This window comes from Lepidothrix coronata, unplaced genomic scaffold (assembly GCF_001604755.1).
Source record: "Lepidothrix coronata isolate B3197 unplaced genomic scaffold, Lepidothrix_coronata-1.0 Scaffold21, whole genome shotgun sequence".
In the NCBI taxonomy this organism is placed as follows: domain Eukaryota; kingdom Metazoa; phylum Chordata; class Aves; order Passeriformes; family Pipridae; genus Lepidothrix; species Lepidothrix coronata.
The window spans coordinates 2,362,240-2,389,811 of NW_016690201.1; the positions used below are offsets into that span (position 1 = coordinate 2,362,240).

At 50.4% G+C, this 27,572-nt stretch overlaps 1 protein-coding gene across 1 annotated transcript; it reads right to left on the reverse strand.

Moving 5' to 3' along the window:
• Positions 1-490: 490 nt before the first annotated feature.
• Positions 491-27,572, reverse strand: CHRDL2 (chordin like 2). Its single transcript, XM_017807890.1, has 11 exons — positions 27,491-27,572; positions 19,915-20,027; positions 19,048-19,141; positions 17,737-17,879; positions 14,392-14,485; positions 13,257-13,312; positions 11,564-11,732; positions 10,452-10,646; positions 7,191-7,373; positions 2,460-2,552; positions 491-912 (listed from the first exon to the last, which is right to left on the reverse strand). The coding sequence occupies exons 1-11, from the start codon at positions 27,570-27,572 to the stop codon at positions 833-835; spliced, it is 1,302 nt and encodes a 433-aa protein (XP_017663379.1). The 3' UTR covers positions 491-832.

The window sequence follows — 27,572 nt, forward strand, 5'->3', positions numbered from 1 at the left end:
CAAAACAGAATAAAACAAGAATCCAAGGATAAATACACATACCAAAACCAACTTGAAAATCCCCCAAAGCTGTTTCCAGACAGGGGGAAGGTGATGCTGCTGCACACCCTCCTCCCCACGCTGCAGAAATGGTCCTGTTGACTCTCTGGGAGATGCGCCTCCAGTGAATACAGCCCAGTAGATATTATGTAGGATATATATAAATATATAGCATAATAACCTGCTTAGTAGCAACCTTAGTGCAGTGTTCAGGGTCCCAGACCCTGTCAGCAGGTGGGTCCTCCCAAAAACTACATCTTCACAAGATCTGCAAAGAAGGGAAAAGGATCCTCCCAGCTGGAACAGAGGAGGAAAGACAGAAGACTTTTCACAAAACACCCTTTGGAGGGTTTTCAGCCAAAGAAACCCTTTACAGATCACAGGGGCTCCAGGAAAAGAAATAAGAATGATTTTTCTTTCCTTGCAGGTCATCTTTGCATCGGTGATTGGAAAGATGCTCAGTCAAGCTTTGCTCCTGGTGCTCTTTGAGAATGCCGGGGTGTCAGGGATGTATTCCACCTCTTCATGTCACACCAGGTCTCACACCTCTGCCGGTTCGCCCTCTTCCCTCTGCGTATCCAAGGATAGCAGAAGATGGAGAGAGAGCGGAGAGAGGCACCTCCATGGCTGCGGCTTTCACATGGATCAACTGGGATCTGAAGTTTCTGGAACTTACACTAGTGTATCCTTTATTGAAGTGCCAGTCTATTTAATAATGCAGCTCTGGTTCTCATATATATGTGTATGTGTGGGGGTGTAGATAAATCAAAAGCGGGGGTAAAGTTTTTTAGCTTTACAAGTTCTTTGTTTCCTTCTCTGGGCTCTCTGTCATCCTCAGCTCTGACGTCTGGGCTCGGAAGATATTCCAGTGACCTGGATGAGCAGAGGGACACACATTAGCAACAACCTTGGAGCAGGAAAGCACAATTTCCCCCATGAGTAGCACACTCTCTGCTGGAGGATCCACAAGGACCATGCTGGGAGAGAGGCTGGGATAGAGATCTACCCACAACACCAGCCATGGCCAGAGCAGCTCATCAGTGATTCATCATCCAGCTCTAGACTTTGTCATCTTGAAGTTAAAATTGTATTTGTGGTCAAGAAGGGCTTTCTTACCCAGTGCAATGCAATTAATAGCACAATCAATGGCACTTCCAATGCTTTTCCTGGTAAACCCTCACATGGTCTTATAAGAAAAGGAGCTCAGATTGAAACAGGGATAAATCCCTCTCTCTACCTCCTCAAAAGGTGCTTTGATATGATCAAGGGCCATGTCCTGCCTGGCCCATCTGTGATTTGGGATGACTCCCTGCCTCTCAGGGGGAAGAAGCATTTTGCTTGTCCTCTGTCTCACCCTCAGAAAGCCAAAATTTCAGTTTCATAGGCAGTGGGCAGGTAGGTTTCTCTCCTCCCTTCTGTCAGCCCCATTTCTTTGGGGTGGCTTGCTCAAAGCCCCTACACTTGTATTCATTTTCCTGCTGCTGCATCAGCCCTGGCCCTTCTACCTATGGTACAGGAAAATCCTACTGCAGAAGGAGAAGGAACCCCCCTCAATTCCCAACAGCCTCACCAGCGAGCTGCAGATTCTCAACAGGATTATTTGCCAGGGGAAACTGAGGCAAGAAGAAGCCAGCACATTACTCCATGAAGGTGTGAAACACAACCTAGGAGCAGGGACTGGAAAATCACCCAGTGTTTGCTCAAGAGATGTCATCCCAGGCGGATTGGGGGTGAAAACAAATCTCCAGCCTCCCTGGTGCACTGGGTGCACTGGGCAGCAGAGCTGTTCCAGACTGACCCAGTGACCTGTGGGTGCTGGACAATATGGGAATGGCTCTGATCCCAGCCTATCCCACTAAACTCCAACACAGCCCAGGAGGAGAGGCAGCCAGCAGGAAATAGCATGGCAGTTTCACTCCGTACAGGCGCTCCCGGCATGTGCACTGGCATTCCTGCTTTTCGCAACATTTACGCACATCCAAGAACACTCAGAGTGATTTTTAAAAACACTTCAACAGTTTATTTTCTTTCTAATCCCTTGCATCATTTATTTTTTTTCTCCCTCATCCCCCCACCCTTTAAGACCAGATGGATTAGGTATAAAAATCAAACAGTTTTATGGGCTTTGGAGAGACAAATCCTTTGGATTTCACAAGGGTGCATCCACTTTTAGAAAGCTGGCTGCCCTTTCCAATACCATAAAGTGGCTGTTAACCAGGAGTGTTGCATATGGGTGTGAAAACAGGTCAGTTCCAGCCCTGCTAAGCTTGCACAAGCCTTTTCCCTATGGTTCAGCTCCCCATGCCGTGTCGGGATTTATGCAGTCTTTTTGGAATGGCCAGAGCAGAGCAGGAAAATAGCGGGTTGTTTGGGGCAGGATGTGCCGGACGAGTGAGGAAAAGGGATTTTTCTTTCCCTACCTTCGTTTGTCCTGGTAATCAGCCTGAAGTTTTGTGCTTCTTGCTTGAATTCTTGTTTGCTGATCTTCTTGGTTTGGATCAGATGGAATATTCCTGCAGAGGGGAACACAGGGCATCAGATTCTTGATCTAGGGCTCACACAGGTTTGGATGTTCTGTCGCCTCCTGAGATGCAAAGGGGAAACTGTCTGCCCTGGATGCCCTGGGGTCCTGGTTCGGTGCAGGACCTGCTGACGAAGCCTAGTGGGAGTTTGGGAATGAAACCAAGGCTGGCCAAGGTCAGGAGAGATCTCATTTGAATATTAGATTGAATATTAGGAAGCAATTCTTCCTTGTGAGGATGGTGAGGCCCTGGCACAGGTTGCCCAAAGAAGCTGCCCCATCCCTGGAAGTGTTCAAGGCCAGGTTGGATGGGGCTTGGAGCAACCTAGTGGAAGGTGTCACTGCCCATGGAAGGGAGGTGGAACTGGATGGGCTTTAAATCCCTTCCAACCTAAACCATTCCATGATCCTATGGTTCAATGCAAACAGTACTGGTCACTAAATCAGGACACAGCAGGGACACCGTGAAGCAGGTGAAAACAGTAAGATTTTGTTGCTCCAGAAAACATCTCATGCTGGAGAGGTTCTAATCTTCCCCAAAAACCAAAAAAGAAATAAAGGTGAGACCAAGAAGATGCTGAGATCCCTGTCCCCTCTGCTCTCTCTCGACCACCTATCTCCCCTGACTGCTGAGACCCCTCCATCCAGGATGTTTTCCTTTCCTGGAAGCAGCCAGGGACCAAAGTTTTCCATCTCTCAGTCACCAGCCCTGAAATTCCTCCAGGACAGGAAAAAACACGAGTGACCTCAGCAGAGATTGATATTTCTGGCCGTGCCAGCATCATCCCATTAGTAGAGGTGCCTGACTCAGGCGTTTGACCCAAGCAAACCAGAACCTGCATTTAGCAATGGAAGTGACCTTTCTGTGGGATTAGGGGTTACGATATTCCGAAGCATGACAAACCAGGTAGGTATGCCTGGCATATCCTTCCCCACCTCTCACCCAGGCTCCCAGAGCATCCAGCCTCTTGCTGCCAGCAGATGTGAGAGGCAATGTGGTCCCCCTTATTTGGTTAAGACACTTTCCCTGATTCCCAGCAGCAATTACACATAAAAAGAGTACGTCATGAAAGGGAACCAGCTTGCAATCCATCTAAATGAGATGTTATGGACTGTGGAAAATTAATACAGGAAGTCAAAGACATACAGAGAAATATGTGGATATTTGGACTATTAATAAGTCCTTTCAGTGGGTTGGGAAAAGAAGTCCTACCAGTAACAAAAGAAGATACTGGATGGAGGTAATATAACTGTTAACGACACAAGAAAGGCACAAGTGTTCAATAAATCCTTCTGGTCTATACTTAGAAAGGGGCAGGAGGCCGTGCTTGCAGTCCCCACGGCTGATGAAGCACTTTCCAGCACATTAGTAATGAAGAGGATATTTAAACAAGAGCTAGGAGAGATAAACAATTTTAATCAACGGACCCAGATAATGCTCCCCCAAGAGCTCTCTCAGAGCTGGCTGAGACCTTTGCCTGCCCTGGGATAACCGTTCCTGACAGATGCCAGGAGGTGGGGAGCAGTGTAGGAATGCAGAGGATGCTCCAGCAGGCACAAGGAGAGCACAGGGCAGCGCAGATAAGAACAGTCCACCCACCAGAGAGACAGGAGGGGATGGAGCTGCGAAAGAGCAGTGCCACTTCCTGTCAAGCAGATCCCATCCAACGGGCAGGATCATTCCTTGCAACGTTTTGGCTGAGATGAAGGGAGGTGGTGGGGCTGCCAAGCACTTGCCACCTTCCTTGGTGCTTTAAAGGGGATTTATCAGGAAGATGGGGACAGACTTTTTAATAGGCCTTGTAGAGAGAGGACAGTGGGTGATTGTTTTAAACTAAAAAAGGGGAGATTAAAACTAGATAGGAGGAAGAAAATTTTTATGGTGAGAGTGGTGAGGCCCCCAGCACAGGCTGTCCAGAGAAGCTGTGGCTGCCACATCCCTGGAAATGTTCCAGATCAGGTTGGATGGGGAGAAACCTGGCCTAGTGGAAGGTGTCCCTGTCCATGGCAGGGTGTTGGAACAGGATGATCTTTAAGGTCCCTTCCAACACAAACCAGTTTATGATTCGATAATTCTGTGCTTTAGGTGTTGCCTCAGGATCCAAATAGAAGTGAAGTACAGAAGAGCACAAGGAATGAATTAATGGAGCAGCTCATCCTTCCTAATTTTGGAGAGACAGGCTTTTCTGCAGCGCCTTCCTTCCCATCCTGAAATGGGTGGACATACCATAATTCTCTCTGCTGGCTACATGGGAATCCAGCATTACCAGTACTTAATGCTGAGCTGGGGAGTGAAGCAAGTTTGGTTCAAGAAACTGGTCTCAAGACTTTCTAAATCATCTGCAAAACAAAGCCTTGGTGGGTGGTCGGAGGTGGCAGCCTGGGTGCACATGGGAGTATGAGACCCATCCTAGCAGGACACAACCTTTGGCCAGAGACCCACACCCTGGTTTGGGCTCTGCATTTCAAGAAAGACACACAGAGTCCAAAGCAGAGCTATGGGAAGGACCAAAGGATCGGAAATTTCAAAAATCAAGGAAAGAATGAAAATATTCAAGTTCTTAAACCATGTAAGAGAGGGCAGAGATGGGAGCTGATGCCATCTTCAGAGGAAAGGACTGTGCTCTTCACATCTGCAGTGGAGAGGACGAGAAGGTATGAGCTTGAGCTGCACACTGGGAAAAGTCTTCCCTTAGGAAGGAGTTTGTGGCTCTGGAAGAAAGTAGGTGGGCTGTAGAGTCTCCATGTCAGAAGAAAACACCAGAGAAGCATGGGGATGGCTGGTGTGAACCCTGCAGGTCTCCTCCAGCCCAGGTGTGAGGGAATACGAGCATGGTGAAACCCCAGGGATGGCTGGAGGTCTTAGAGCTGTCAGTTTTCAGGATAGAAAGGAGCATTTTGATCACTGTCTAATCAACAGCCTGGCAGGGTAAATGTGGAAAAGGAGTCCATGGATGTACCACACCTCTAATCCAGGTATAGGGCAGGAATTGACAGCAGAGCCTCCAAACTATGCTGGCCCCTCTTTGATCCTGCCTGTTCCTTTGTTGTCCTCTCTCCCCATGATAACTCCTGCTCAAAAACACTGGAAAGTCACTTTTCAAAGCTCCTGGTGGTTTTCAGACCCCTAAAAACATGGGGAAGCCCCTACTGCAGCTCTTCTGGAGGCTGGTCGTGCACCACCAGCCAGCTGGGTAAGACTTTTGGCTGGGTGTTGGCACTGGTTTCTCCTCTCAGCTCCTGCTTCATGGAGAAAACCCTCCCAGGACAGAAACAGAGAAGGCCGTATAGGTATCACAAGCCCATACAAAGGCAGATGGACGAGGTCCAGATGTGACTTGCAGCCTCTTTACTCCACACATGCTGCACTGTTGGTAGAGTAGATGGACCATGGAGAGGTGGAATCCATATGTGACTCTTTCCCAATAACAACACTTCGCTCTGCCAAGCAAAAGAGCTGTGTTGGCCTCAGGGACAAGGGCCTTCCCTGTCCCCAGCTGGCAGGGCTCGGGAGCTCCATGCAGGCATGAAGCTTTTGGCCTCAGAAGGTACCAAGAAGGTTTGGGTGGCAACTTCTGCCAAGGAGCGAGGAGAGGAAACGGTGGGGCCCAGACAGTGTGGGCTCAGAGCTGTCCTCTAGCTACAAGGTGCCATTGTGAAGGAGAAGAGGGGGAGGACGGAGAGAGGGGCACCATGGAGGATGGAGAATGGCAGGGGGAGGATGGAATCATGGTGGCAACCAGGGGTCCATCTCTGGGGTTATTTTCTCTGGCTAATATCCATCTGCGCCCACCCTTTGTGGTCGGGAAGAGCCTGGCTGAGGTCTCCCTAGGGAGTGAGGTGACACATGACCATAAGCAAGAGACCAGAACATTTGCCTACACATGTCCAGAACACCTGGACTGAGGGCCATTGTATCCATAGGAAAGGTACAACCAACCTCAAATGCTCAAGTTTTTTGGATAGAGAACATCCAACAGAAACTCAGGGTTGGGGCACCATGATGCTTTCCTGGACCCAAGAGAAACTCAACACAAATATCTACTGGACCAGGAGTCCCTGGGATCCTCTGGTCCATAACAGTGTTGCAAAGCTGAAGGTATAGGGAGAGAGCAAGAGACAATGTATTTGCCATGCTTTAACCTCTGGAGGTCACACCAAGAGGAGCATCCAAATCCACCCATCCGAAAAGTAGGTTGGGGACAATTCATTCCCCCTTCAGAAGCTATGGGTGGACTAGGGTTAAAAAAAAGAACAAAAGCAAAAACATGGAGTGCCAGAACAATTTTTTGTTTGTTTGTTTTCCACGTGCATTTGGCATGAAAACAGGGAGGTTTAGGGGAACAGCCCCATGGCCCTTGTCTTGTTTGCCCACGTGCTGTGCCTCCAGATAGTGTTGCAGCTCGTGGTGGGGCCAAAAGTGGTTTCCAGCCCCTGATCTGCATAGAACTGCAGGAAAAGAGGGTGAAATGAGGGAGCCAGAAGAGCCACCCTGCTGTCAGAAGGTTTTGATTCACCCCACAGGGGCTGGAGCACTGTTAGAAAAGCCTGAAAAATTGACCAAAGCTTGGAAAGCTTCAGGTTTCCACATACTCCTTGTACTCCTGGCTGGTTTTGTTATGGTACTCACCTTTAATCAGCTTCCAGTTGTAGATTTCCACCTCCTCCGTCAGCTCCTTCTCAATGGCCATTGTCCTGAGGATCTCCTTGGAGTTCTCCAAGCGCGGTGGCACGAACATGTACACCAGGACATGGCTGGGGTTCTTGCCACACCGGGTGGTGACTATTTCATCCGTGGGTTTGACTCTAGTTTCTGGGCAAAAACAAGGACAGAGTTCATGAAATCAGGGCAGGAAGGAGACTGGAGGAGCTGCCTCAGCACCCAGGCCATGGAAAAGGCATCTGGTTGGGTTTGGTGCCATTGGACACAGCTGCGTCTCTGAATAGGACCTTGATCTGATCCCCAGCACTGGTAGCGAAGGGAGATGATAGTAAAGGACCTGTGGACCTGCTCATCCTGATGTTTTCCATTCCCTCTGACTCAGGCAACAGGGCAGGGGATTTTCAGCACCTGGATCTCACCACAGGGACCTTGGTGCCACCATCACCACAAAGCCCAGGCTGGATTCCCCATTTCCCATCTCACTCCAACTGCTGTCCTGGAGGAGGAACACCAGGGAAGCAAAGGGATGAGCCAGCAGTGTAGGATCCAGAGCTGTGGCTGGGCTGCCTGGGCAGCATGCCCAGCTCAGCACCATCCCCAGCATTCTCCCCATGTGGGGTGCCACCCACACCGGGGCCCTACGTGACTTCTGCAACATCCTCGGTAAAGAAGAGCTGCTAACATTTCACTTTTTTTTTTTTTAATATATCTGGAGTAATTAAGAAACCCCCATGGTTTTGGAAGGAGATTTATTGCCTTTGGTTGTGAGCCTTGGAAGGCAGAGGAGCCCAGCCCTGCTGAATTTAGCCTTGTTCTCCCAGCCATTTTGGACGCTGAAACTTTTTACGCTACTCGAAAGAAAGTTTGGCTATAAATAGATGCATGGGGTATATTTTAGTAGGACAGTTATTTCAGGCCTGATTCTGCTCTCCCCCAGGCTTTCTGAGGTGGTCCCGAGCTCCTTTTCTCCAAGAGGGGATGGAAATCCCAGTTTAAAGGGATAAGCACCAGGAATACAAGCGTTCAGCTCTGCAGGCTCAGCATGAGGTGAAGGGGGAAAACCACAGCCCAGCACCCTCATCCTTTCCACCACAGGGTCAGGGTGCAGGAAAACCTCTGCCCCAGACTATTAAACTTCACCTGCTCCAGGGCATTCATAGAATCATGGAGCTGCTAAAGTTGCAAAAGACCTCTAAGGTCATGGAGTCCTTGATTAAAGCCCCACCTTCAAGCCAAGGAAGGAACCCCGTATTCAACAGGCATTTAACAGCTTTGGAGCTTCACTCTGGAGCCACTCAATGGCCCAACAGCATTGGAAAGGAGAAGCAGGGACATGGGTCGAGGTCACTAGTTCTGCCCACAGCAGCTCCGATGACCTCCCCATCCAAACAATGCATGGTCACAATCCCGGGATCAGCATCCCTTTAGCAAGCAGAAATCACCCAGTGTTTCTCTCCAAACTACTGGATACAAGGAGGAAGGGGAGAACAGTTGCAGAAACTGCCTGGAGAAAGTAGATGGGCAAAACCTCCGTGCAGTGAAGGAAAGGGCAAAGATGTAAGTTGGCTGAGCAATGTGTGTGTGTGATCACTGTCTGGGAGAACTGGAAAGCAAGAACAAAATCATTTTGCCTGCATCAGGGTGTTTAACTGGAAATAAAAAGAATACTGAACAGCAGACAAGAGATCCAAGCAGGGAAAGTTGTCGACTTGAAAGCAGAGAGACCCAAAATAATAGGAATGCAAGAATGGAAGGGCTCTGCTCAGTCATCACATCCCATTCCCACTAGGCACCACATCATAAATCCTGCTCATAAACATATCAGAAACCTTATTAAAACAAGCTGAGCTTCTGCCCTTTGCTCCCCCATGGAGGCCATCCCAGAACCTCCCTGCCCAAAGGCTGGAAAACCTTGAAAATCGCAGCTCAAATGATTTTGCAGCCTCTTTGCCCCAATTCCAAAATGTGGCAGTGCCCCTTGGTTGTTCTCCCTGGTGAGATCCTTCCACAAAGCCCCCTTGAAGATACTCATCAGAAGAGATCACAGAGAACCTGCTAGACCTCCAGCCAGGCTCAAAGACACTCAAAGTCTCCGGAGGGAAGCAGTGGGTGATCCATCAGCTGAACATCTCCTGATAAGTGAAAGTACAGACAGGTATAACCTGGAAAAGATTCTCCAGTGGGAACAGGAGGAGATATCAAGCCCTGCCACATCTTTGCCAGGTCTGTGGTTCAAGGAAAACAGTTTTCCAAAGACCAAGGAGCAGCTGAGAGACCCAAAACACACTGAACATTAAAAAAGGAAAGAGGTCTTCTCCACCGTGGAATCACAGAATCATTAAGATTGGAAAAGTCCTCAAAGATCATCCAGTCCAACCGTTTCCCCAGCACTGCCAAGGCCACCCATGTTTCCAAGTGCCACATCCACATGGCTGTTGAATCCTTCCATGGATGGGAGCTCCCACCACCAACCTGAACAGCCTGTGCCAGGGCTGGACACCCTTTTGGGGAAGAAATTTTCCCAATATCCAACCTAAACCTCCCCTGGTACAACTTGAGCCCATTTCCTCTTGTCCTGTTCCTTGTTCCCTGGGAGCAAAGCCCGCCTGTCAAGCAGATGTAGAGCAAGAAGGTCCCCCCCGAGCCTCCTTTTCTCCAGGCTGAGCCCCCCCCAGCTCCCTCAGCCACTCCTCATCAGACCTGTGCTCCAGACCCTTTCCCATGTCCCAGCACCAGTCCAGTTCCCCCTGGCCCACTCCAGCTGTGTGTCCAACCTCCATTTCCAGGTATGGGGAACTCTCATTCCAACAAATCGTGAGTACCACAGATAACCCCATTCCTGGGAAATATTCTCCTTCTCCTTTCACCAACATCTCACCTGCCACAATTTAACCCTATGACTTTTTGTCCCACGTGGAGCTCTGAAGAACAGACCACATGCCCTCTCCCCAGAAAGCACCTTCTGTCTGTCTGAGCATGTCCCTCCTTCAGTGTCTTCCTCCAGACTCCACCCTTCCAACAGATGGAACTTACTGGGGGTCACTGCAACTTCCTCACCTTGGGAAAGTCCTGCTGCCCTCCAAGACAAGCCAGTCCTTCCATTTGAACTCATCCGATGTGGATTCAAGACACTAGCAATGTGAAATGTACACATCTATCCCAGGGCTTTAAACTAAGGTAGGGAAGGATCTGGAAGCCAGTTGCAGGAGCAGGTGGGATCCCACCTACCTGGACATATTTTACAGCATTTCCCATCTACTTTTTCTGGATAGTCACATGGATATTCCTTGGGGCACGTGATCTTCTGGCAGTCCTGGACACCGTCCCTGCAAGTGCAGAGGATGCAGGGCAGGAGGCCGTAGAGCCGAAAGACAGGGTGCCATACTTCCCCGTGGGAATAGGTCTTCCCGTTGTAAACACAAGCTGGAGGAGACAGAGAAAAGATCTGCTGGTGCAAATAAACCCTCCTCCTCTTTGCAAACCCAGGGCTTGGTGGAGCTCAACACATTTCACCACCTCACACGTGGGTGGTCCTGCTGCCTCGAGAACAGGATCCAGCAGTGGATTCGGCAGCAGTGGGAACTGGGATATTGCAGGCACCCTGCCCAGGAGGTGCCATGGGGCAGAGGGACCAGGCACCAGGAGATGGAGGCTGCTGGGCTTGACCACCCTGGTGTGGGCGGGGGTAAGTGTGGGCAGGACCTCACCTGCCTCCCAACCTCTGGAAGCCCAGGGTCCCTCGGAGGCTGTTGCAAAATGAAGCACAGTGAAGAGTGCCACCTGCTGACTCCACCACGGAAATTTTTGGAGGTCCCAAAATTTCCTCTAGGGCTTCGTCTCCAAGGACTGGAAAGAGTTTTTCTGGAGGCACAATAGTGGAAGAGCCGCCAGGAGGAGAAAGGACCTGTTATTTCCCCTTTGGATCAAGGGGGTTGCCTCCTTGTCTCACTTTCCTACTCTCTCCTCCAGAAGGAACACCTGGGACAGACCCAGCATGTGGCAGGTAGGTGCGAGGAGGAACATCCTGTCCCTCTGTGGCACTGTACTGGAAGGTTCATGTGGAGCCTTCCAGCTGAGCACCTTGCTTCCCAGGTCCCAGATCTCCAAAATGCTCCAAGGACCCATTTCCTTCCAACTCTTTTTGGAAAGTGGGAGATTCATGCAGTCAAGAGGCTCTGGGCTCCAGGACTGAGATAGCAGGGGGAGGCTGGCAGTGGAGAAGTGGGAAGTAAGACTTGCTGCTGGAAACCTGCTGCTGAAACAGATTCCTTGGGGAATTCAAAGTTCTGGAGAAGTCACCTCAAGCCACACACAGACTTCTCAGCCTCTCCATTCCTTACCTTTCTTGTGCTTCTCTTTCAAGACGATCTTCACGGTGGTGCCACCTGCCCCCTTCGGTTTGAAGCTTCTGGGAATGAACTCCAGGGAAGAACTGAGAACAGTGGACACAGTGGCTCCGGGTGGCTTCCTGCCCATCACCTCCCCCAAGCACTGGTCTTGTGAGTGCCTCTGTGAGCAGTCAGAGAAAAGGAGGGGGCTCAGATCCAGGCAGTTGAGTTGTTATCACTCCAAAGCATGCTGGAGAAAGCCATGCAGTGTCCTGCTCGCCTTCCATCAGGAGTGGAAGGTCCACAGACCACAGGGATAAGCAATGACCCAGAAGCCATAGAATCACAGAATCATTTATGTTGGAAAATCTCTCCAAGATCATTGAGTCCAACCATTCCCCCAGCACTGCCAAGGCCACCACTGGCCCATATCCCCAACTGCCACATCCACATGGCTGTTAAATCCCTCCAGGGATGAGGACTCCACCGCTGCCATGGGCAGCCTATGCCAGGTCTGGATAACCCTTTCAGGGAAGAATTTTTCCCAATATACAACCTGAATTTCCTCTGGCACACTTCAAGGCCATTTCCTCTCATCCTGTCCCTTGTTCCCTAGGAGCAGAGGCCACCTCCCACCTAGCTCCACCCTCCTGTCAGGGAGTTGTAGAGAGCTAGAAGTTCCCCCCTGAGCCTCCTTTTCTCCAGGCTGAGCCCCCCCATCTCCCTCAGCTGCTCCTGGTGCTCCAGACCCTTCCCCATCTTGCTGCTGCCACTGCCCAAGGAGCACTGAGTAATTGGAGTCAAGGCCCCACACTGGTGTTCCTCCTTAAGCTATGAGTGGGTCACCTTCATTGGGACAGCAGCTTTCTCTCCCCATGCTCAACCCAAAGCCCTCAGAGAAGCAGGTGAGGTCCTACATCCCTGACACAGGCAGGGAAACGGGCTGGTTTTTCCGAGATACCCACTGGGAAACTGAGGACTGGCATCTGTGTGACCCAAACAGGGTAAGAAAGGTAAGAATGGGCCATATCCTGCTCTCCCACCTGGTGTGGGGCTGCCATCCAGCAGGACTGAAATCCCAGGAACATCCCAAGAACATCCCAGGCTTCCAAGAGCAAAGTTCTGGGACAAGACACGCAGCACAAAGGGTCCCCTTGTGCCTATTTTGGAGGTTTTATAGCTAGTGGAGCAGTAGGGAGAAGGGCAGAGCCAAGAGCTAAGTGACCTAATCCCACAGACCTGGCTCTGAAATGTCACCATGAAGGAACCTCAGCAAACAAGGAGGAGAACTGTCCAAGATTTTCAGTTTGCAAAGGCCTTTTGCTCTTCCAAAGACATAAGAGGTCATAGAATCATTTAGGTTGGAAAAGATCTTTAAGGTCATCGAGTCCAACCCTTAACCTGGCTCTGCCAAGTCCACCACTAAACCACGTCCTCAAGATGCTTCAGATGAAGAGAACAGTCTTTCCCTGGTGGTCTGAGGTCTCACCTGTGCTGATATCCCTCACCTAGACTCAATTCCAAGACATGATTCCCCTGCAAACCAGGTGTCCATGGTTCTGCAGTCCAAGGACTGGAATGCCCTCCAAGAGCTGCTGGGGGTCATTTCTTTGTAGAAGGCAATGGCCAAGGGCATTCTTTGAGCTGCTTAATTGCAGTGTGCCAGAAGCAATAATCTGAGTTTTAAAATGCAAATATCACGTACAACACCTCTGTTTAACTGCAGGGGTTCCTCCTCTGTGGACTTCTCATAGGAGCCATCTGCAAGGGAAAAACATTGTCCTGTGAGATGCTGGGTGAAGATTTGCTCTCTCTTTGGCTGGAGGCAGCTCTCCTCTGGATGCTGGCCCACCTGGGAGATGTGGAAAGAGGGGAACTTTGGGACACGCAATTCACATTACGCAAAGCAAATGGAGCCATACCTCAAAAAACATTTTATCCCACTATCAACAACAGCTCAGCTCCAGGAAAGACATGACCTTGTAGTTTCTGAAGTTAGGTGGCATGAAAATAGCCCACCAGTAAAGTAAGACATCCTGAAGAATGATTAAAAATAAATCCAAAGACATTTCTCACTGAGTCAGTGACATGTCCCAGCTGCACCAAAGAAAACCAGGAGAGAGGAACGCAAATGGCAGAAGAGGAGAGTTTGGAGGAGGTACCTGGAAGAGGTCATTCTCTGTCCATGGCCAGGAGGCCACCATGGCCTTCCAGCTTCATAAATATCTCTTGTATTAAAGAGTCATTTTATGCTGTGACTTCACTGTCAGCAGGGTGTGAACCTGCCCATCCTCTCTCGGATCTGTCTCATCTGGAGACATGGAGCTTAACTCTCTCCTCCCTCTCCCAGGTGTGAGACAGGGGAACCAGCAGCAAATTCAAGAGTTTGTCCCTCACAGTGAGCTGTGAGAGTGAAGCTCAGCCACACTGTACTGGGTGGAAAGAGGGTTTTTCCCTGACTGTCCCGGAAACTTCTCTGGAGCAACAGTAGAATGCACCACCTTTACATAGTCCGTTCTGCATCCTGGTGGGTGAGTGGCCTGGAGGACTTCCCTCCACACAGGTCCCATCTCTTGCACAGTGCACCAGTGGTAGGGCAAGGAGTTCAGCCCTTCCATCTTTTGGGCTGCAGGAAGGCAGATCACAACTCAGTGAGGGAGGGGAAATGTGCAAGGAAAAACCTGAGCCCCCGTGTTTTGTTCCCTGGTTCAACCAAGAAATAGGAAGTGGCCTGATTTATGGTACAGGCTTCCAAAATCCTGCTAAAGCGGCTTGGAATGGCTCCTGCTGTCAGGTGGCAACCAACTGGGATATCCCACCCTCACTCCCAGCCTCATTACCTTTGCAGACCTGGCAGCAGGAGTCCGCCACGGTTAACGGAGAGGAACACAACAGCGTCGGGCAGGTCACCAAGCCACAGTAAATCTGGCCTTCCTAGGATGGTAGGAAGAAAAAGAAATCATTGTCAGCATTATAAAAGGTTGTATGTCCCCTGTGTTGGGATACCAGCACTTCAAACTGCAGATCCATCATAAATCATTAGGGAGAAATTCCTCCCTGTGAGGGTGGTGAGGCCCTGGCACAGATCGCCCAGAGAAGCTGTGGCTGCCCCACCCCTGGAGGCCAGGTTGGATGGGGCTTGGAGCAACCTGGTCTAGTGGAAGGTGTCCCTGCCATGGTAGGGGGATGGGATTAGAGGAGCTTCAAATCCCTTCCAAACCAAACCATCCTGTGATTCTGTGATTCCATGATCAAAAGCCCCCTGATAGTCCATCTTCAAACCTCACCAATGATTAGTGCTACCAGACCTGAAAAAGCCACGACACACCTTCAAACTCTGCATAATAACCCCCTGATTTGAAGGGCTACAAGAAGATTTTCTCTGACATTTCCCAGGAAAAGGACCTGAAGGAGACAGGTGGAAATGGGAAGCCTGATGCCAAACCCAGACGCAGGTCCATGCCAAACCTTTGCCCTCCCTCCAGCTGGGGTTATTTAATAACACCAGAACCAAGCACACAGACTCAGCTGTGGATGGACATTCAGGTGTAGACCTTCTTCCACTGGCTAGGTGGTTGGTTTGAAACTTCATTCCTGCAGTGATTCAAACTGAAAACCACAGGTCAAAGCCAGTCTTGACCTTAGTACATCTCAGTCCCACTTCAGGCAGTCGATTTGCACTGCAAGACTAAGTTTTCGCTGTTTTGCAGAAGGGTAAAAGAAGGATGTTCAGCAGCCAGAGATCAACAGCAAGGTCCTCTTCTTCATACAGCAATTTTCTCTGGGGTGTCCACAAGTTCCCACTCAACCAAAACCAAGAGGTCAGCCAAGGATATCCTTAGAAAACCAAACCAGAGCAGCTTCTTCTCTCACCAGAAAGCCAAACGGCTGCACAAGGAACATGAGGAGCATGAGGAAAGTTTGATAAATGACAGGATTTGATGGAGGTCACAGCAAAACAAACCCCGCTCTTCTCTTCATGGAGTCCAGACCTGCCTCTTCCTTCTTTCTCCTTCTGACCAGCAGCTCACAGCAATGACCTGCCTTGGGCAAATATCATAAAAATCAGGATTTATCCCAGAGGCTCCAGTCTCAAGGAGGTTTTTAAAGAGGGTTAGGCCAGCTGTTCCCGCAGCTGTTCCAGCAGCTGACAACACACACAGCCCAGAGACCCCTCCACAGCCAGCCTTTTATTTTCCTCTTCGTATCCAAGCATTATCCTACTGAATAAACAGAGCCCGAGTGACAGCCGAGAGGGATGCAGAACTCCACAGGCTCCTGGGGATAAGGTGGGAAAGCAGGGTAAGGTGGGTACATAGAGCTGGATCCAAGAGCTCCTTCCTGGTGTTTCCCACCATCCATCTGGGGTCCCTAAGAAAGGAACCAGCCTCAAAAACTGTATAATTTCTACATCTGAGCTATTCCTCTCGCCACCAAGCTCTGAGGTGTGTGAAAGCCCTGGAGGCTCAGACCAGCTATTCCAGTATCACAGATACTTTACTACCAAGCATTAACTGGTGTAACCCCTGTGTGTGTGCTCCTGGTATGAGAGAGGGAGGTGGTTTGGGCTCTCCTGCCTCTTTATTCTTTCCTGGCCAAACTTGGTCCAATTATTTGCAACTCATGGAGCTGTGGAGGTTGGACCCATCCAAGGGCTCTGAATGATGGGTGGTGAAAGCCACACCTGCAACTCACTTTCTTTTTCATGGCAGAGGCAGCAGCCAGTGTGAGCAGTTCTTCACAGTGTCCAAGTCCAGTATCAGCACTTCCAATCCCCCTTCCTCACTCTATCTCAAGGAGGAGAAGCTGCTCCATTTATCTCCTGACACTCAGCTCCTGGCACTCCACACACCTTCCCATCACTGCTGACCTCATGCCTCCTGAGAAGGTGTCAGAACTTGGCTTTTGATGGATTTTCACAGGATCCCAACCCCTGGGAGAGGGCTGGGTAAAACAGAGCCAAGCCCTGTCTCAGGGCATTGCTGGAGGCTCATGGAGAAGCAACATCCCAACAGAGTTAGCAATCGAGGGTGGATGATCACTGAGATGCACACTGAGGACACCCTGGCTACTGTCACAGCCCTCAGGGAGGACAATCAGGACCAATCAGGGAAGAAGGGAATACAATGGTCCTGCCAAAGGTCATTGGAAGTGAGCATGAAAAGGAGCTGCTTCCTGCAAAAGCTTTTTGTAGACATCCTGAAAAGCACGTGCACAGCCCTCCTGCAGGGCACATCTCTGCTGGCCCAGAGGGCTGGTGAACACTGCAGGAGATTCTAGAGGAGCCCAGCTCCTTGTTCTCAAGCACATCTCAGCCCTGGGTTCAGCTTCCACACCTAAATCCAAGCAAGGGGGGTGAAGATCCAATTGCCATCCCACTGCCATCTCTGACTGCCCATCACTCCTGTGTCTCTGCTGTCATCCCTGAGGGGAGCTCTAGCCATGCAGGGCAGGAACAAGAGGCAGCTGGAGGCCCTTCAAAACTGAGGCACCTAGCAGTGGTTGGGAGCCAACAAATCCTTTCTGGAGCTCAGCAAAATCCCAGCAGCTCAACAGGACGGTCAATATTCCGTGGAGAGATTTGGTTTAGATAGTGGAAAGAAATTCTTCCCTGTGAGGGGGGTCAGGCCCTGGCACAGGTTGCCCAGAGAAGCTGTGGCTGCCCAATTCCTGGAAGTGTTCACAACCAGGTTGGACAGGGCTTGGAGTAACGTGGTCTAGTGGAAGGTGTCCCTGCCCATGGCAGGGGGTTGGAATGGAGAAAGCTTTAAAGTCCCTTCCAATCTAAGCCTTTCTACAAAACTATGGATCCCAAGAACCTCTGAATCCCAAGCGCTGGCACCTCATGTCCACGTTGCCTTGCAGGCACATTGAGCTCCCCTAGGTTCCCTGGGGGCCCAGCATCCCAGCTGGATGCTGTCGGACACAGGCCCAGAGCATTGAGATGCTTGATGGGGACAGAGATGTCCCTCTGTCCACCCCAAAAAGCTCCAACAGGGCCCACCCAAAACCGACCCATGTGATCTCCAACAAATCTCTCTTCTGCACTGATAATCTTATCCTGATGATAAACCACCATGGGCTGGTACCACCAGGTCTTCACAATGTTTTTGACCTTGTGGGACAGTGGTTCAGGAGCAGAGCCCAAGCCCTCCCCACCTCCCGTGGGCTCTGAGGTGGCTTACAGAGCAGCTGCACTGCACACACTGGTTGGGCTGGCGGCTGGGGAACAGCTCGCTGGTGGTGAACATCTCTCCTTGCTGGTAGGTCGTCCCATTGTACTGGCAGGACTTGACAGGCGCCCGGAGGCCAGAAGGGGAATGTGGCTCTGGAAAAGAACATGAGAATGGAGCAGGATGAGAGGCAGCCCTGCCTGGACCTGATGGAGCGTGGATGCTCTGCAGATTCCCCATGAGCCCAACCCAAAGGGACAAGGAGCCCTTTACACACCACAGTTCCCATGGAAAGCAGCTAGGGTTGGTTGGGAATTATGATCCCAAAAGCTTTTGGGGAATGGGGCTGCCCTGGCTGCACTGAGTTCAGCACAGAGGTAAAATCTGGAAGTCTGACCTCTGAAAAAGTTCTTGATTTTTTCCCTCCTCTGGTTATAATGATCTTCAAATTCAGATGGAGTCACATAAAAAGGGCTTCACCCATGGGTAATTAGCTAAAAATTAAATTTAGGGTTTATTTTTTTCCTAGTTTTTCTTCCTAATTTCTCAAATCACTGATGGTTTCTGACTGGCTTTGCCAGCACTCAGGTAGGAAAAGTTTTGGGGCTAAATCGTGAGGTGATCTATAGGGGTGAGAATGAACAGATTGAGGTAAACTGAGTAGTGGAGAGTTAGGGAAAATTTGGGGGTCAAAGCTTGAGGTAAAGTGTAAGGGACAAGGAATATTTTGGGGAAAAATCTGAGAGGACAAAATGAACACTTCAGGCATAAAATTTGAGTTAATCTGTAGGAGAGAGAAAGAAGATTTAAGGTAAAAATTACATAATCAGTAGTGGACACGTAGTGAAAATTATGGGGGTGAAATCATAGTAATCTACAGGGAGAGAATGAACATATTGAGGTAAACTGAAGCCATCAGTAGTGGACAGGTAGGGAAAATTTTGGGGATAAATCTTGAGATGATCTCCAGTGTAGATAATGAGGTTGTTAAAAATCTTCCCTTTTTTTTTTTCCCTGACATTTTGCTGGCAAATGATCACAATAAAGTACCAGTTTTTGGGTTGTCCCTGAAGTGTGAAATAACATTTTGTCCCTACAAAGCTCTCAGGATGGGGGTGAGAAAGTGGACTGGCAGAGAGCCCTTTTCCATCAAAAATTACGGTTTTGGAGGGAAAAAGCATCATGAGCAGCCTGAGCTGTCGTGACTCCGTGAGCAGGATCAGACCCAGCATCGCTGCCTTGCCACAGGTGTGAGTAGTTGAGGGACCACTCTGCAGGATCACGGCCACCTTGTCCCCTGCTCCCTGAGGGATGTCCACCTACCAAGACACCTTGGGCAGCACTGCTGGGGGTCCGTGACGGGGTTGGCACACTGCAGAGCTGGGCACTGGATCCGGTAGCACCTGATGTTGTTGTTCTGGGGAGAGACAGAGATGGTTCGTTTAAGCCCACAGGGAACATTCGGTTCATGTTCACCCCTGCAAGAGGAGGGAGATGTTGGGTGGTAGCCACATTATCACAACAAATTGTGCACAAACCCAGCCAGCTCATGGTCCATCATCAGCAAAGACCACTTGCGGTCCAAGAGTAGCCCTGAGCCACTTCCACTCACAGCCCACCAACACTACTGAGACAGAATCAAGGAATCACAGACTTGTTTGGGTTACGAGGGACCTTAAAAATCATCCTATTCTGTACCCTGCCATGCCAGGGACACCTTCCACTAGACCATATTGCTCCAAGCCCTGTCCAACGTGGCCTTGAACACTTCCAGGGATGGGGCAGCCACAGCTTCTCTGGGCAATCTGTGTCAGGGCCTCACCACCCTCATAGGGAAGAATTACCTCCTAAAATCTAATCTAAATATCTCTTCTTCTGGTTTAAAACCATTCCCTTAGTCCTATCACTATCTGCCCATGTAAAATATCCCTCTCCATCTTTTTGCAAGCTCCCTTGAAGTACCAAAAGGTCTCCCCACAGTCAATGGTAACTCCCTCACAAGGTCAACCCAACAACACCAGGGGGATGGGACAGCTTTTTCAAAAGGGAAGAAATTAATCTGATGTCGTTATGGGGCTGGAAAGGGCTTCTCAGGTCAAATTAGACACTCAGGTCAAACTAGGTGCCAAAGCAAAGCCCCAGCACAGGAGTATCCCCATCACCTCCCGTGGCCCCTCGTAGGGGACGTGCCTCAGAGCAGCTGCAGCGGATGCAGTACATCAGCCCCTGGGGCTCCAGGTAGGGGTGCCAGCTCTCCCCTGGGCTGTACTTCTTGCCGTTGAAGTCACAGAACGTATCCAGCCCTGAAAGTCAACCAGGAGAAGCCACATGAGAAAAAGAGATGGTCCTCATGAAAGGTCGCCTCCCACTGCAACGAGAACAGCAAGGACAGCTCTGTGCCTTCATGCTGCTCCCTGTGAGTAGCTGATGGCCACATCCCACCCACCAAATCCCAGATGAAATACATTCCCCCAAAACTTTTTTTTTGGTAATGATTTGGTTTTATGCTGGGACACATGTGACCCAAATGGCAACTCCTCCAAGCAAGTTGGACTCCCTTTGCAACCAAGGAACAAAATGGGTGGTTTGGAGGCAACAAAATTGAGATTTTACTCTAAAATAGGTCAGTAGAAATGCTCACTGGAAGATGGACAGGTGATGCTATAGGACGGAATTTCTCCCAGGAGTGGTGACAAAGATAGGAGAGCCTGAATTTAGGGGACATTTTCACCGTTGCACAACAACAACAACAACAACAACAACAACAAAAAAATAGAAGAAGAAAGAAAAAAAGAAAGACAATTTTGGGTGGAAACACGTTCTGCAGGAAAACCTGTTGCTCCCTCTAAGAACTTCAGCTCATTCTCTTCAGGATCCCTGGACAAGCACTATCACCACACCAGCAGCCAAATATCATCTCTAAGGAGCAGGACTGGGCTGGCTTGTCCCATCCCCTTAGCTTTACCTGGCTTGGTGCAGCACAGGTCTGACTGGAGTGACTGGCTTTTCATTTATGGGGCTGTCCACGCGAACAGCAAATCCACCTCATCCATTTTTTGCCCCCAAAAGCATAAACACATGTGTGTCTTTTTCTTTTATTATCCTTAGAAGAGCCAGTTTCCAGCTGTGCTCCTGAACAGGAAGCGTCTGTCCCAGAAATAATCCAGGCCTGGCTACACTGGCATGGATTTAACCTCACTACAGCACAGGGAAAGCAATTAGATGGCGCCCAGCAAAAGTGGTGAACAAGGTTACCCCCCTCTCCCTGTATTTTAGCAGTTCCCTATCAACCCCCTCCATCTCCAAGTCCTTGGTCACACGCCAACCCTTTGACAGGACCAGGCCCACCTGCAGCAGGAGCCTGTGGGACAAACCATGGACAGAATCACCAGCAAAACCCCAGGACTTTGGCCAAAAAATCCAAATCAGTCATCATTAATGTTCACATCCACAAGCATCACCTGGTCCTGCAGGACCGAGCTCCAACCCACAGGAATCTAGATCCTGTAACAGCCCTGATGGCTTCCCCCACTCTCCTGTGATGTGTCCCCAAGCCCTGACCAGGCAGAGGGTCACACCAGGACTTGAGTTGTTTCATGACTAAGCACACACCTGCCTGATGTGGTTTTAGTGATTTAAGTGCTCACAGCCCCACTGAAAACTGAAGGTGATTTAAAAGTTTATGTCATTGAGGGGATTTGAGGTAGTTTGAGCGATGACGTTGCTCAAAGGCAGTGTAGACATTTATGCTCCCTGAAGCTTTTATGGGTCTTTTAAAGCCTTACAGCACCCTGGGGATGTGGGAGAGGGCTGTTTTCCAAGGCATAGTGCCCAGCTCCATGAACTCGGATGTTTACCCTGCCAGGCTGCTGGGAGGGCTCCTTGATGAACAGCAGAGGGTCCCCAAAATGACCCCAATGCTGTTCACCACCTCAAAGATGCTAAAAGCTATCCTGTGCTCTGCTTTGTCACCTGGGGCCCAGCAGTGGTTTGGAGAGCCCAGCTGGTGTTGTCCCACCCTGCCAAAACTGGAGATGTCACCTGCTTAATGGGTTTCTCCCATCAACCAGACAAAGGTCATCCAAATATGCTTGGGGTGGGCTGCAGTCCCTCCTCCAGCTCCTGACCATCCTCAAGATGAACTCAAGCAATGCTCTACCATGGCCAGACTCTCTGGCCAGCAGGAAGGGCAGCCCTATGGGTCTGTGATAATCCCTATGGGTCTCTGCCAGCAGCCCTGAGCTCCTCGTTGGTGGCTTTAAGCATTTGATTCTCCAAGCTGTACCTTCACGGGAGCTGTCCAGACCTTGTGGTCCAAGCACAGTGGTGTGGGGCCAGCATTGCATCTGCAGAGATGGAGATTTGCAATAATTTGGAGTGCATGTCATCAGAGGGACAGGCAAAGGTATTTTCCTTCCTTTTCCCTACTCAGAACTTTACATCATCCACACATCTTGCTCTAAACCCCTTGACAAGCCGGCAAACCCCTACTCCTGGACACGCAGGACACGAGCTTACAGCATACTACACAAAGCTGGTGAGCATGCAGCTGGAAAATGCAGAAACCCAAGAGAGAGAGGAAAAAAAATCCACAAAAATAGTTTTGCAAAAGGGTGAGAAAATGACTTCATTTTTCCCTGCTTGCAGCATCTTCATGAATTACACTGAGAGTGAAGAAATCGAGTTGCCTCCACGTGCTGTGGCCCCGCTCTGCTTTGCAGGCTCTCCTGCCAGTTGGCTGCTCCGTGCAAACATTTAATCACCAGTGGAGCCCTGGTTTGGGTCCAGCCCTCGAAAGCAGCCTGATTCATGTCTGCAAAGGGGCTGCTGGTAAAATTAAAGCCGACTGGCAGCACTGGGTAGCAGGAGACACTTGTCAGCATTTGGCAGCTATTTGGCAAAAGCCGCCGGCAATTTTGGGTAAAAGCAAGCTGGGGATGGATGGATGGATGGATGGATGGATGGATGGATGGATGGATGGATGGATGGATGGATGGATGGATGGATGGATGGATGGATGGATGGATGGATGGATGGATGGATGGATGGATGGATGGATGGATGGATGGATGGATGGAAGGAAGGAGGAGGCTTAAGACCTGGAGGCTCTGGATCATTTTTTCCCATGCCAGGCTAATAATTTCATTTTCAGAGTTCAAACTTTGGATATCCTCCCAATTCACTTGGAGTGAAAAGCCATTTGTGGCAGTGAATTGCTCCCATGCTGTTCAGTCACTTTATTTATTGAATCTTCAGCAAGAGCATGCTCAGAAAAGTCTCATTTTCCAGAGAGGGCTCGATAGCTGTGGGGTGCTTTGCAGCACCAAAAATCCAGGTGAAGCCATGGAAAATCTTATTTTCCTTCTCAAGAACCTGTCCAGCCTGGTCCATACCACCTTGGAGACACAACCAGAGCTTGCTGATTGCAAACTAGAAGCTCCATGCTTAGAAGTGGCCCTATGAGACCTGGAAGCAGGAGCAGAGGGCGGAAAGGGGCAAGTTCCCCACTGTAAAAACCTCCGAGAGCAGGTGCCATCTAACCAGTTTCTTCTCAAATACAAGGAGCCCCCAGTACAAGATCCTGGTCTTCAGATTTCCATTATGGGTTCTATGGACCAGAAAAAAACCCTGAAATCCATGACAATGATTCCTCTGCTGCCTAGCAGCAAGACCTGTGGCCTCATGCCCAGAGGGAGGGTGGAAGGTGCTCTGGAGAGTGTATTTTCCACAGGGGAGCTGCTCTGCCTTGCCCACCCCAAAGGGCTCTGCTAGGGACATCCTGAAGGAGGGAGGTTCTCCCTTCCTTCCCATCCAAAAGCTGCTTTCTGCCATGGCTCCAGTATTTTCTTGATTGGGGACCACCTGGTTACATCCAAACCATGGAATACCCCAGCCACTGGCCCGGTCCTGCTCATGTCCATACTCACCTGCTGGAGCCACCTCGGCCCTGCTGTCTCCAGGCATTTGGCAAAGCCCAAGTTGGCACCAGCCAAGACCCATAGCAAGAGTCTGGACACCCTTGGGAAATGCTTGAGGCTATACCCAGGCCCTGGTTTGGTTTGGTTATCGTTAATTGAAATTAATTAGCATTAATTGTATCCTGGATGGTAAGGAGGAATGTAATATGAGATGAGAAGTACAATGGGAAGAGGCGAGATAGGGCTGTTAAGAAAAAAAAGGGTGATCTCTGGTCATGGCAGAGACAAGAAAAAGCAACCAGCTTGGGAAAAGCCTGGAAGATTTAGGATATGTACTGTGGGAAGCTTTCCAGCCACTAGGAGATTGAAACCCCACAAAAGGCTGTCACAGAAGGTCTAAGACAGTCTGAATCCACTGGAGCACCTTCACAAGATGCTTTAGAGACACCAATCCAGGGTGACAGAGTGAATGGTGAGGAGAAACCCATCCTGTGCTGCATCCAGTAACTGCTGACATCTCTCACACCATGAGAACAGAATGTTTCTTCAAGATGTATCTCAACAGCTTCATACACCAGCCACCCCACATCTTCTTGACCTGCTCTAGACCCAGTGAGAATCCACGAAATGAGAGATGAGCAAGATCTCACAACCTCCTTGTTGGACCATCAAATTGGCCAGCGTTGATCAGAACACTCCCAGATATAGAATCACAGAGTGGTTTGGGTTGGAAGGAACCTTAAAGATCATCTAGTTCCAAACCCCTGCCATGGACAGGGACACCTTCCACTAGAATTTGACCGCATCTCCTAACCTTGGCTGCAGACAAGTTGGGTCTCTGTCAGTCAGTCCTGACTAACACCGGAACTCCTCTGTGTTCCAGGACACTGGGAGTCTCCAGAGGTGAGTCCCTGCTGCAGGCTAGAGAGCGGCTGATGCACCTGAAAGACTTCAAAGCATGGAAAATGCTCATCCCAATTTGCTCATCCAGTACAGGAAGCCTCCACCAGTCCTGTGCCTCAGTTGCCCAAGCAGGGACCTTCACTCCAGGTGCCAAGCTGGTTCCAAGAAGGATGTTATTGAAACACTTCTCAGGCCTTCTCCTTTTTCATCCCATGGCTGGGGCGGGGGGGGGGGCATTCCTACATCCCCAGATGGCACCCCTGGAACTCTATCTGATCAAGGAATGTCTGAGCCGGGCTCACAGCCCCAGCAGCTCTTTTGGAGGTCACACACCTGCCAGCCAGTGCCGTGCTGGTCGTGGTGGGGGGGGCTGAGAGTTTATGCAAACCAGTTTGCAAGTTTTAAGAGCGGCCATAAATAAAGTGTAAAAGGCACTGTCTGGTACACAGAGTCCAGGCGCTCCTCTGACAGCCCTGTATTTATGAAGGGCTTAAAATGCAACTTAGCTGAGAGAGGACTGGTTAAAACACACTAGGCCCTTGACATGTGGCATCCCAGAGACTCCGCTCACATCTCCAGATCGCTTCCCACACACTCACCTCACTCAGTTCTGGGTTGAGAACACCTACTCAGGACTTTGGAAGCCTGGAAAACTCTGTAGGTCCAAAAATGCAGCCTCATGAAGCATCTTTGAGCTCCCCAGGGTAGAGAATCCAAGCAAAGTCCCAAACCTAGAGGATCCCCATGGGCTCTGGAGCTGCAGATGGGGCCCAAATTCCCCCACTCCTTCCCAAGGGAATGTTCAGTTGTCTAGAGCAGGTTGTGCAGCCCTCACATCCCCCTTTCCATGGCAGTGGTAGCATTTGCTTTTCATCCTGGTCCTTCCCACTTTGGACCACCCAGTCCCTCAGCACACTGGATCCAAACTCGTAGGACAGAGGGATCCCATGAACCCCCCTTTCTCCGCAACCACGTTAAAAAGAAATGAAACAGCAACTTCCAAGCTCCTGGGAAAAACCACTGCCCCGCGCTCTCCAGAGATGCTGGTGTTTAAATGCCTCCAGCCAAAACATGGTTGCGTTCAACTATTGCCCCTGAATTACTCAGAAAGCAGCACATTTGGCCCAGTAACCTGTGCCTCTGACAGTTTTTTTTCATCTGGGAGTGCAAATCCCCTAAAATAGCCTCTTTCTGTGGGGAAATTCTTCTTTTCTGAGTTGCCTTCAAGCCTGAGCATTTCTGCTTCTCACCTATTTTTAGCCACGACACTGTAGGTCCTTTGGCTGATGAGCCTGCTCATAATTAATTTATTCCTGTCTTCATTCTCCCTGAGCACTCGGCCTTGAGAAAAATCCGAGGCTGCAGAGGTGGATGATGGAGCAAAGACCATAATTTGATTAGGGTCTTGTCAGCAAAACCACCCTGCCCTCAGCCATGGGGCACCTGGAGCCCTGGCACCATGAGATGCACCTTCCAGCAAAGCAAAAGTGCTGCAGAGTTGGGGAGTGGGTGATCCTGGATCTCCCTGCTCCAGTCCTGCTTCTACCCCAAAGTTCCCATCTCTTTATTACCATTATAAGTTCTGCAAATGGACCTCAACACTTCCTCCCAAAGCAGACAAACCCTTTCTGCCCCCACTCATTAGAATTTATGCACAATTTAGAGGCTCTGCTACCATCAGTAGGTACCTTCAAAGAGTGAAAACATCACGTAATACCTGTTTCATCTTCGGGAGATGTCTCCCTCCTCCTCCTAATCTGGGTACCACAGCAGCCCTGGCAGGGGCAGGGAGTCAGACCCACATCCCTTGTGCAAGAAACAGATGCTGTGGTCTGGGTCTGGTGGCTTCGATGAGTCCAGGAAAGCAAAAGCGCCAAATTCATCCAGATTTTGCTCTCCAGGACTCTGCACAGCCCCATCCATGCCCCTGCCTTCCCTCCTTCCCCCCCCCTCTTCCCGCCGGGATGAGCAATCCAGTGCTCACAGCGCTCCAGGAGGACGCTTATTTGCCTAATGCACTGCTGGCAGCGGGCAGGTTGTAAATCACCCTGACACAGCCACCGACTGACTCCTCTGGGATTCCGGGAGATTAAAAGGGAGAATAAATGTAGGGACACAACAAGTCCTGCTCCACTTCGCTCACAGCTTCAGTGGCTTTGCGATGTTGCAGGAGTGCTCAGCACCCACTGGTGGGGTCCTAGTGCTTTGCCCAAGCCAAACCCACCTCCTGGCCCCAGTTAAAGCTCCAGTACCCTCCAAGCTCCTAAATAGCTCCGGCCAAGTCCTTCCAGCTTTTTTGCACAAGTGCTGAACCTCCCTTCCCTTCCCCATTCCGAACTTTTGTCTGCCCCGCTCAGCCAGGTGGGAGCCGGAGTGAGAGAGAACAAAGGATGGATATGGAGATGGAAAAGGGATGGACATAGAGATGGATAAGGGATGGACATGGAGAAAAGCCCCCAGTTTTGTTTTTGGGGAGGTAATTTCCCCAAATTACCCCTGTCTTCATCCACTCCCGGAGGGGAGATGCACCCGTGCAGGGTGGGATCTGGGCAGGGGAAGGGCTGCAAGTCAACCCCCTGCCCTGCGACATTTCTAGCCCATGGAAGGGGGGTCCCAGCACTTCAGCACATCCCTGCCAGCCCACGGAGCTCCCCAGCCCCCTCATCAGCACGCAGGGGTGTGTTCGGCGCTATACAACCCCTCAAAGCAGCTGGGGACAGCAGCAGGCAGAGGGGGACACAGCCATGTCCCCAGTGCTGCCGGATGGGAAACCTGGGACATCCCCACCATGGAGGTCCATCCAACACCTGCCATGGTCCGGAGCCTCCCAGTGTCCCCAGCCATGCCCGCAAAGCACCCCTACACGTTCTTGGAGACTGAAGAAACGGGGAAACTGAGGCACGGCGGGATGCGGAGCAGCCAGGAGGGGAGAGGGGGACACTTACGAGCCCGGGCTCGACTCTCAGAGGCGAAGAGGAGCAACAGGCACCGGAGGAGGAAGACGAAGGGACCCGCCCCGGGAAGCAT